The 12182-nt window shown below is 35.3% G+C and overlaps 1 protein-coding gene across 1 annotated transcript; it reads right to left on the bottom strand.

Moving 5' to 3' along the window:
- Positions 1-3704: 3704 nt before the first annotated feature.
- Positions 3705-5827, bottom strand: LOC145663800 (uncharacterized). The gene has a single exon (XM_081729889.1). The coding sequence runs from the start codon at positions 5225-5227 to the stop codon at positions 3875-3877; it is 1353 nt and encodes a 450-aa protein (XP_081586015.1). The 5' UTR covers positions 5228-5827; the 3' UTR covers positions 3705-3874.
- Between the last annotated feature and the right edge of the window lie 6355 nt (positions 5828-12182).

Here is a 12182-nt window from a genome sequence, read left to right as displayed (position 1 = left end):
GTAGGTTAATTTCTCTTTTCCTTCCTGTAATTGCTGCTGCTTTCTGATTTCCTCTTATCATTTGGAGTACTTTAATTTATTTTCCTCTGTTAGTTGCTAAAGTTCAGCTTCAATTCCTGAAGCTTTGAATTCTGCACGCAAGCTGAAGTGGTGTGGTAAAACTCAGTCCTTTTTCTCTGTGAGTTTCAGGACAATGGTTGTAAATGCTTCTTTCGCCTTTAGCTTAACATTAATAACTCGTGCTTTATGTGCGGCTAAAAAATTTCCACCCAAACTATCTCTAAATTTGAGGAATGCCGCGGACCTTGATTGTGATGGGAGGAAAGTGTCTGTATGATAATCTGATTTGGCTGTTCTATTAGACTCATTTAAGTTATCTTCTTCAATTTATCGAGCTCTTCTACTAGATCGACAGATTTTAAACTCAACAAGTCAATGTTCCCAGAGAAAGCAATCTCGTGCTCGACTCTTTTTTTTTTTTTTTTTTTTTGATCTTCAGTGCTCTCATAGTCGAAATTTTTCGCCTCCTTTAGCCTGAAGGTGTGGGTAGATTGCGTTGTGTGCTATCTACCTCTCAATATTTCATGGTGCGTGATAGTGTCTGAGTCATTGCGCTGTACACCATTACTGGAGGTACTGTCCCCGTGGAGGTCATTAATGTAGTTTCAGTGGCGATTGTAATTACTACTCGAGTGGCGGTAGAAGTAATGGGAAAGCTCTGTGGGAACTCTGAACAGCTTGAAACTGATATTTTTCTTTATTTGGCTTTCATAAGGGCCGGTATGCAAGAGCAAGAACTTTTCCCTTTAACCCCTATTCTCCTACTTTAAGGGATGCAATTCTCTAGTCGGCGATTTCCTGACGTACCTTAGTGTGCAAATATCGGCGGAACTTAACAGGATGTCAAAGAACACGGCACAGGGGCGTATGTCTCTGGCATTATCCTTCTTCAATAAGAAAGGGAACAGATGTTCCATCGCTCTTTACTCATTTACTTCCTAAGGGCGCAAAGGCCGTCTGAGAGGAGAAATGTTATATTATTAATAATCTCGCATGCTGCTGATTTAAGTTTGTGCCTTTATCACTCAGAAACAAACAAAGCTATTTTTGGATATTTTCCCGCAAATCCCGCAGCATCCGGTCCTGGAAACAGATCGTTATATATTCCCCAGGGCCTTCGTGCACTCAGTCCTCAAGGAACACGCAAGGTCATAATATGTTAGTTCCTAACGATCCTGACTCACAAGAGGCCATCTACCAGGGCTTTGGAATAAAAGATGAAGAAATGGCAAATAACAGCGGTAGTAAGTTTGGAAGGGTGTAGATGGATAAAACTCAGCAAGTTAATAAAACCATCCCATCTAGAATTTAACATTTAGAAAAACTGTGATGCCCAGCTGAAGACCAAAAAACAAAGGACAGAATCCTAACTGCTGATATTCAGGTTGGTCATGGATTGGTTCCTTTCCAGAAAAGAATAGGAATTTACATGAACAGGAAAGCACTAACAGCAGGTAAGAGCCAGTACCTGTAGTCATGAGATTGTTATCTACTATCAGAGATCAGGTAAATTGTTAGAAGTAGGAGCTACATCGCGCAATGCAAGTTTGTTAATTATACAATTGAGTCTTGTCGTTTAAGCAGCAGACTAGACCTTCGGGGTCTTCTGTTCCTTAACAGGGCCGCATTTTTCTCAATCTGGGGAGAAACCACGGCGCATAACATGAGTGTGCGAATGGTTGTGAGCTAATATTCCCCCGGACCTCCGCCATGATTAGGAACAAGTACGTAGATGCCTAACTAGCTATCAGTCAACACATTTCTACATCAATTCAGCTTCTCTTCTAGCGGCATGCCGACATCAATCACTGGTCGGTCAGCAGTCAACCACCAAGTTGATGCACTCATCGGCAGAAGCAATCACAACATCGATTACTCCTGGTCCTGGAAAAAACCAGAGATGACTTCCGGCGAGGAACTGGGGGCCCATGACACTCGGCAATATGACTGTAAGCTCTGTGAAGTCCCCAAGTAGTATGCATGAAGGCTTCTCATGAATTGTTACCATCTGCTTTAATCACATTTTCACGTCCGGTGATGCTGATTGCCTCGTCCTGAGGTCTGTTTCAGGTTACTTGAATAATTAACCTGTTAGTTGCGAACCATTAACTGAGTAATTTGTTGTCCTTGTTAAATGATTGTACACTTAGCGAATTCTACCTACAGTCCAATTAGAATTTTCCACCGTGTGCTATCGTTGCTGACCTTATTTACCATCAAGAGAGAATTTCCACATATCCTGTCATGAATAAGACCCCAACTTGCACAAAATCAACTCTTTTACACCTCCTTGTTTGCAGGGGCAACCCTCGTCCTACTGGATAATCATTTGGATAATCGACAGAACGTTAAAATTAAACCTAAATAGAAATTCACTATAAATTTTACAAAGGTAGCAATACTACTTGGAAGTGCTTAATTCAGTAACCCCGTTTTCTTTTTAGCATCATGCTACGGTGAATAATGAATACTCTATTCTTTCCAAAGAAAACGTATATTAATAATTTTTCTATCAGTCCAGTTACTTAATAATATGTGTTCTTTCATATGTAATATTAAACACAACACAAACATTTGTGGCTCGTGTAGAAAATTTCGACAGGAAGTTCATTATCCATGGAAATACTTGAAGTTGATATGTTAACAGATATCCGCTATGTGAAATATTTGCTGGGATATATGCTATGTGAAATATTTGTTCAAAAAATACATAAAAGTACAAAACTCCATTTTGAAGATTTTTTTTTAAATCGTCAGAGATGTGTTCTAATAAAGATGTTAATTTCCAATTTAATATCATCATTATCCTGCTAAAAGCAAAAACTTTCCTTTCCTTACATAACTTATGAACCCATACGTTAGGAAGAGTCTTTCAAAGAAGGGGTATTTGCTTTTTTTCTAAATTTCATTTTCAACTAATGCGTATATCGATACACATTATATATAGTGATATACATCGTAAATAATCATTTTTTATGTTGTTCTAACACGGATATTTCATCGGGACGAAGGGGTAAAAGTGAAGGAAACGTGAGGGGACGGCGTCCACGCACTTGCATAAAATATGTATGACCTCCTCCCACTTCCTAAAAAAACTACAAAAGCGTGACGTCATGCATCCCCCTACCTTTTCAGATTCACTTTTACCCCTGTCGGAACGGGTAGTTTCTTTTTCATCTTTGGCGCTTAACAGGACAAAAGATCTTGTTGTAATAACAAATTATAACTTTAAGGCAAAGTATCTTAAACGATGGAACAATATATTGTACACTCTTTTTTTTAGTAACATCTGGTCAACCAGAACCTTTTCAAAGTCCATATTTTGAGAACCTATAGAAAACTGACTCCTGAAATTAAGACTTCAAGTGGGAAACAAAATAAACATTAGATTAATTCCGTCTATGAATAAGAATAGAAAGCTTTTCTACGAGGGATTACCGGCTCTTTATTATTACTATTATTATTGTTAATATGGACATAGCAACTCATTATACCAATATACGGAAGATCTTTCGTTTGGGGACTTCATTGATAAAATATACAAGGATAATGTAATAGAGTGGCCCAAAAGTAGGTATACGCACCTGCATTGATCAAGTATAATATTCTACCTTATGGGTTTATTGGCTTCAGCTGTTCCGGGGTAACAGTATAAGTACGAAGACATTAAGAACAAATAATAAAGAAGTAACTCATATCAATAAAAAAAAAATGAAATACAGTACGCAGATCAGTATGGGACTGTATACCTACTTTTGGACCACCCTTATAAGAAAAATAAGGCAACAGATTGTATGTTTTTATAAACAACTTATCAAATCTGAAATAGATCATATACATTTTTGATGTCTTCAAAGATGTTTTTACAGAAACAATAAGGTTTAATCCTGTCATCCTTCATACACATACTCTGATTGCGATAATCATTTGTTCTGTTTACTGATCTTGGAAATTCAAAGTAATTGTTACTAACATCATATATTATTTTGCTTTCAAACAAGCCAAATCCAGGAAATGCTTGAATTGTTATACTATATTCAACTACTTCGGCTCTCAGCGTCTCTAGAGGATATACAGGAGTTAAAATGATTACATCAATAATTTCATTGAGAATCAGTTCTGCACATTGACTATATGGACTCAACAAGGTGTTAATGTAATTTAAAACGAGCATAGAAGCATTTTTTACTTTCTTTTCTAGTATCTTTGCTCCTGGTCTGTAATTCAAAAACGGCGATAAGGATGGCTTGCACATACACCACTGTTGATCTATACCTGCAACAGAACACGTTCGGTTACCGGGTATTGGTTGAAATAAAGAAATTCCACGTGTTTGGCTTCTTGATAAGCCTAATAACTTCGTAGATCTCTCCAGCAAAACGTTGTCTTCAATTCTTCGCAACTCCATTATATCTTTCAAAGTCTCGTGCAAATCAAATGGGTTTGTCAACTTACGAGCGTTTGAACGCATATTAGAAATAGCTTTATTATATAAACTATAAAACCAATCTGGAAAGACGAAAAATAATGGTGGTAAACGTTCTTCCGCATAACCTATGAATAATTCATGTATTTCATTACTTCTAGGTCCATGGTCACTCATAAATATCAAAACTGTTTCATTCAAAACACCTGAGTTCAATAATTCTTCTAATAGCTTCTTGTAGTTCTCATCTGTAGTTTTTGGAAAATTGATAAATTGTGGAAACACATTTGGAAACCAAAATAATCCGAAAAATCGTTTTGAAAGAAAAGACATTGTACATTTTCTAATATAAGTAGCCATTAATTCAATTCGTTTCCTGGTACCTATACATAGTCCTAAATTATTTATTATGTCTGTTTTTATTATTTCCATGTATGTCCAGGAGTAATAATCAGTTGGTTGTTTACTAAAACCTAATTTCCCACTATAAAACATTCCTTCACCGAGTGAGTCTTCACCAAATATTGTCCTATACCCTTCCTTGCTATATTCCTTCCACAACCAAGGACAATCATCAAGTTTTGTCCAAATGTTAGGCCAACATTTTTCTTTCAACTCGTCTACCGTCATTCCAGAGAGAATAGGAACAATATTGGAAAAAGTATCCTCACCAACTATGTTATAACCAGCTATCTCAATAGCGTTTAATTCATTAGTTAAAAATTTAAGTGTTTGAACCATTTGTCTGTGGAAATTGAATCGAGAAAGTTCATTAATTCCAATAATCAGTACACTAACTTTTCGTCTTTTTTGTTCAGTCCCTTTACTTACAAATGAATTTGTTCGCTTACACCTTTCTTCTACTTCTGGTTTTAAAGGAAGGAACGTATGAAAATCTTTGTATATAATATTTTGATGTGCTTTACATTCAACTTGAACTAGCTCATGTTCAATATTCACTGATTCATTGAAAGGAATACAGGAATCACTTACACTATAATACAGATGTCCCTCGTATAAATCATGGGAGGTATTCCTAACACCATGATCGGTGATCCAATAATTCTTGTAACAGCAACTTAACTCATCACGATTTATTATATTGTAGAGTTCCAAAACTGACCAATTAACCCAAAGTGATGTGATGTTTGATTCTACTATCAACGGTAACTGAATACAGCTTTCTAACAAAATGTCAGAAAAATGCAATTCTAAATTATCATAATCGGGTATTCGACATCCTTCCGTGTTTACCAGGTATTCTCGAGGATTATAATTTATTGATCGTGATTTTGCTATTTGTGGGTTTAATTTGGTTTTTCGTAAGTAAATTAAGTTAAATAAAATATAGATATGATTTATTAAAACCAAAAGAAGTATTCCTAAATATAACCTATATATTATCCCACTTCTTTCTTTGTTGTGATTATGAAAAACCCACAAAACACGCTTCATGCTAACACTAAACGAAAACCGACACTATTTTCTTAAATAACTTACTCATATGGAAGACTACGTCTCAATCGGTACTCAATCTTCGAACAGGACTATCTTCTTGTCACATTTCTTAATTAATTCTCTTTAGCTCTAATGTTTTGTGGCAGCAACTGCGGACTAGTTCTCTACGACACTAATCTTGTAGGTAGATTTAAAAAAAAGTAACGTAATAGTTCATAATGAATGATAATAGCGTCCCGATAATTGTAGAGTTGATTCATACAATATAAAAATCGCTTAATATTTTTTAGAATCTACGAAAAAGATTTATTATATTTTGTTATTGTATATTTTTTTAATTCTAACATTCAAATTTATTTATTTTTTCCTAATCATTGTATTATAAACAATGTGTATTTAATTTTCTAACGGTACATGCTGAACATCTTGTACACGTGTACTATTATGAGCTTCTCATGTATAATTCTTGACAATTCTCAACCAAACTTACAATACGGTAATTTTTTATTTCAAAATATTTTAGGATTTATTTTAAATAAAAAATTTCATCCATTTTGTGTGTGAATGGGAATGAATTTAAAACACTTATTGCGTTGCTTCTTTGAATGGCAAGGCTTACCCTTTGGAACAGGAAATGTTTGCTTCTAGGGTCCCCTGATTAATTAAAGCTGACCCCAAATTTGTCAAAAATTTACTTGTTTCTTTACTAAAAACACCCATGGTTTCAGTAGCAAAAGCAATGAAAAGATGATCTTCTTTTAATTTTGAATATTTCGAATGCTTTCGTTTACTAGCTGCCTCGGCTGCACTTCCTGCTTCCTAGCTGGTTAATGTTATGTATGAGGGTGCAAAAGTGTCTACGCATGTAACATCCCACACTAGACTTTGGCCTCTTTTCCAGGGAATTAAAGTAATTCCGTCTGGTCTTTTGCCATCATCCCGTAACATTCCTGTTGGTTCCAAAATGCTAGGAATGTCTATGCTGGCAAGAGTTCGCTTTACTATTTGGTTTAATTCTCCGTGGGGTGAAAATCTCCCACTGCTTCTAATGCAACTCAATGCATGAAGACCTTTAGCATCCATTGGATTCTGACATGCACACGTGAATTCATGACAAATATTTATGCCAAGGAGTAAGGCTACACTTATTTGAAAGATATTATTTTCCATAAATGTTCCTATGTTTTTTGAGGATGTAGCTTGCAACCATGCTCCGGACTCTTTCTTATGAAGCGCTTTAAGACGGGCAGTATCAATAGGATTTTCTGAAACTATCTCCCGTTCTCTTATCTGATTTAATAATATGTCATCCCATTTCCTTTGTACTCCTTTTGTCTCTGGGATTTCGTTATGTCTTTCCATATCTCTAGTGCGTCGGTCAAATGGGCAATTTTCACTTCATCAACTGTGTTATGTTGGAGACGAGTGAAACTGCTCCATGGCACGAACACAAAAAAGCAGGAAAGCTCAAATCTGATACTTTTCGTATGCTTAAACCACCTAGTCGTATGGGTAAACTTGCTTGCCTCCACTGACTTTCGTTTAATGTATAATTAATAATTGATTCTAAACCCCTTTTCAGTAAGTTGTCTAGCTGAAGGACAACATATGGCCTGGTCCACGTTGGAGTGGTACGTAGAAAATATGTCAGTTTTGGAATGCCTAAACAGTTTTTTAGAAGAAAATAAGCTATATGTGCAGGCAACTGTTTCAATTTGTTCATTATTATTTTCATACTATTTAAACGTTTTTCAAATTTATGACCATAGCCATCCTCGTGGAGTGGCGTCCCTAGTAATGACAACTCATGGGTTTGTATTGTCCGTATTCCAGGCAACAATGTCTGAAACTTGGCTTCAGTGACAGGATCAACTTTTCCCGATATGAAGAATAATTCACACTTGCATGGATTTACTTGTAAACCTATCTTTTCAGATTCACTTATTAAAGTATTTAGGTCCTGTATTACCATTTCTGGTGAACCTTCCAAAGTTCCATCATCTAGGTAAAACAAGTTTAATTCTGAAGAAAAACAGCACTCTATTGGATGGATGGCCAAACTAAAAATCATCGGACCTGTAGGATCCCCCTGTTGACATCCTACCTGCGACGTAATTGTTTTGTCTCCATAAAATAATAGGGATGGATTAGCATAGCTTTCCCACAAATATGGATATAATTCGGGTACAACCAGCTTCACTTCTTTCAATATAGAATCCCTTTCGACCGAGTTAAAAGCGTTTTTGTAATCGATTTTTAAGATCACCTTGTTTGTACTTTCGTTGGTTTTGATATATGTCCTAGTAACATGTATGATTGCCTCATTTCCTTTTTTGGTTGCGAAGCCGAGCTGATGAAATTGTAAATGAATATTGCATTTGCTATAAACTAATGATACAGCTAACTTAGAAGACAATCTTCTGAGAACACATCCTACTGCAATGGGGCTAATTCCACCATCTTTTTTTCTTAGTTCACACAAATTAGCTCCAAAAAGAAATTTGCATACATCCTGATCCACTTTTCCATTTAAAATTAGATTTACCAGTTTCGTGATCGAATTAAGTAAAATATATGCTGAATCACCAGCGGATTTAGAAGTTAAGTCCTTTAGATGTTGTGGTGTCAGTCCATCTATTCCTGACGCAGAACCACTGGGGAAACTACGAATTACCTTTAAATTATTCAAGCTGATTAAGTGACAATGAAATATTTTATAGTAACTTATATATATATATGTATCGAAAAAATCTTTTAATTTTACAGTCGCATCATCTTGGCCAAGTCAACTATTGCATTATTTTTGTTACAAAGTTAAAGAAAAGAATTAAATTATGTTGCACCAAATATTCTTTATTAACGCCACAAATTGCGACAGAAATGACGCCGAACGTCCAAATAATAAAGTATAATGAAATTGTTAAAAATTATACGTTTTACAATTTTCTTTCTTTCATCCGTAACTAATTTTCATGATTTTTGTTAAAGCAACTCATCTAAAAATTTTAATGGATTGTTCGTCTATAAGAGTTAATTGTCACTTTTAACTGAATTAAAGTAGATTTGAAAACAATTAGAAAGGTAATGTTAAGTAATCAAAATCCATTCACACGGCATTAGCCATTTTGGTTACTATCACGCCATATTTCAGTCAATCTTTCTTCAAATTCTTTCCGGTTATAAAACATCGTTGAGGTGCAGATTCCAGTCCAAATTTCACCTATATGTTGTATACAGTTAAAATACCGGTGTACATAAATGAATATAGCAGTTTGATTTCTTTATATTATCACTTAGATAATTGTGCAAAGTTGTTTAAATTAAAGAGCAAGAAGAACAGTTGGATATAGTATACGTAAGACCGTCTGAGTTCCAGAAGAAGCTGGACGCTCATACTTTTAGGGATTATTCATTGAGTATCTACGAACTTAGAAAGGGGGTAACAAACCCACTTTCATTTACTTATCCACTGATACGAAAATAAAAAAGAACGTACCTATTTGCCCTTGTACTTTATATGCTATAGCGCATTACATTATATGCAACAAGGATTTTGGTCTGCATCATGATATAAATTTAAAAATATTTAACATTTTTCGAATCGAAATCAACAAAATTTATTCTAGAAAGTAAAAATAGAATGTTAAGCACATATAATGAAGACAACGCAGTGATTTAATTTGGTAACGTATAAATATATAATATGAAGTATCCTCGCGCACGGAAGACAAGGGATTCTCATGTATACTATTACCGAACAGTTTTAGTTATATGCAGAACGCAGATAACTTTTCCCTGTTTCGGCTCGGCAGAGACAGTAACAAAGACTGAGACTCCTCAACAGAAGACATTTTGTGTTTTGCAGTTTGGTAGTTGTAAATCAGTAATTAGTGTTTAAAGTACGTTTTGTACGGAATTTAGTCGTGATTAACCAAATGCTAACAACTTTCGTCGATGACATAACCAGTTTCAAACGACCACTTATTTGTGCTAGAGTAAAAGTAGGGGACATATCCATATGCGACTCCACCACTTACAAATGTTAAAGGGTATAAATCGTACTGATACACTGTGCACTCCCACTTCACAATTAAAATATTACAGCAGGAAAATGATGACTTTTTGAACGTGTTGGGTTTAGAATGAATCAATATTGCATGTTACTGGCAAGGTCAACAAACACACAATGTCAGAATCTGGGGATCTGATAATCTCCATGAACTCTTAGAATGCAAACGGAATTCTTCAAAAGTAAATGTGTTTTATGTTGTTTCCCGATTGAAAGTTTATGGGCTGTTTTTTTTTTTTTCACTGAAGATACCGTAACTGGAATGATTTACTTGGATATGATCCAAAAATGACTCCCGAACTGCAAAATGACTGAAATAACTTTCGTTGGTAATAAGATTCGGTAATAAGCGCACCTGCACATTGGCATCACTATGTAGGAAATTAGTTAAATGATGCCAATGACCGCAGGATTGGTCGCCTTGGACCCCATGGCAGTGCTTATATCCGGCGGCCTCCAAGATCATTGGGATTATTTCTTTGGTGATTTGTGTTGACCGAGTCTACATGCCTCCACTGCCTCCTAACTTGCATGAGTTGACAGATAGGATTCGAAGTGTTGCTACCTTCGCTCCAGACATGGTGATTGAAGTATGGAGAACTAGCCTAGATGTGTATCGTATGATTAATGGCTTTCATACTTACACTTATAAGGTAAACTGGAGATATTACTTTTTCATTTAACATAAATTTTGTTATTGTTTGAGGTAAAGTGTAATTAAACTCCTTTAAAATTGTTATATCCATTTATGTACACCCTTGTACACCCTATATAGTTAGTGATCTTAGTTATATAACATTCTTGACGTTAGTTGAAGCTGAATTAACCGAGTTTTTCTGTTGTGATAGGTGTATATGTTAGAACTACTGATTTATACATTTTAAAAAAATAGTATTTGATTTAGCACATTCAATTGTAACAAGGGTGAGCGTTCGAACCATCAAACGACGATAGGAGAGAAGAAAATCGAATTCATAATTTCGTTGTATTTACACATTTCATCAGTACTGTGCCGTGAGGGGGGGGGGGGCGAGCGGCCCCAGGCGCTGAAGTAAGAGGGTTGAAAATTCGGGAGAAAAAAATAAAAAGAGGAAAAATTGCTTGGAATATATGTATGGGGGCGCCGTCTTATACTCTCGCCCCGGGCGCTGATTTTCCAAGTCACGGCACTGCATTTCATGACCCTTTTATGCCGAAAAAGTGATTTTTGAATGTGTCTGTCCGTTAGCTCTTATATGGGTACACTCTCCTAGAGGCTATTTCGTTCAACGTATCCGCACAAAATTTTAAGCTTTAAGATTTTATAATATTTTCCAGGTTTGTAATATTTGTCTTCCTACCCCAGAAAAACGTACTTTACTGAAGGGTCAAAATCAAAAACTGCAATTTTTCTCTAAAACTCCTTTAACAATTTTGTTCATTTTTTTTTCAATATTTCATTAATAAACCTAATTTCATTTCTGTTTGAAAAATCCAGGTGCGATAACTAATTCTTCAGGGTGGGTTTCTTTTCTAACCATTTTCTCCAAAATGTCTCAGGCAATTTTGTTTGTGTTTCACAAAAAAAAATGTTATTAATCACCTTATATAGTATGTGCGTATGCAAGGAGGTTGCGAATTTTAATTCCCTCCTTGTGCAAGATATGAAAACATGTATCACTGAAGATATCTGAAGAAATATCTGAAATTATATAAACTTGGCAACTTGAACTTCCTCTGACAAAATTTCTGCGTACCCTACTGCAATATGGTATAACTTATTTATTCTGAAAAAAATCCACAAGTAGTAGTTTTCATTTGGGGGCGCGGGAATTTTTGCAGACGATCTTCTCAAAAACGAGTCGAGTGATTTTATTCATAGGTTATAAATATATATTTTACTAGTAACCTAAAACATGATGTAAATTATTTTGTCGTGAAAGAATGCGCAAGGAATAATTTACTATTGGAGTTAAGTTCTTCTCGGACATTTTTTAAAAGTAAACGACGACTTACGAAACGAGTGATTTTGTTTACACTTCATAAATAAATATTTCATTTATGGCTCGGTAAAGTTCAAGTACCGAGTCAAGATTCAAAGTCAAGATTCAAGTCAAGATTGAAAGTAAATCATTTCTCATGAAAATACTTGCAACGAATAGATTGGATACATTGATAGGCTTTATATAT

The sequence above is a fragment of the Thermobia domestica genome, chromosome 11 (assembly GCF_964235325.1).
Source record: "Thermobia domestica chromosome 11, izTheDome1.hap1.1, whole genome shotgun sequence".
Lineage (NCBI taxonomy): Eukaryota > Metazoa > Arthropoda > Insecta > Zygentoma > Lepismatidae > Thermobia > Thermobia domestica.
Note: the sequence above shows the minus strand (reverse complement) of the source record. Positions and strands in the feature narration are given on the sequence as shown.

Excerpts from the sequence above, each read along its gene's own strand:
- LOC145663800 (XM_081729889.1), bottom strand. The coding sequence starts at position 5,227 with ATGGTTCAAACACTTAAATTTTTAACTAATGAATTAAACGCTATTGAG.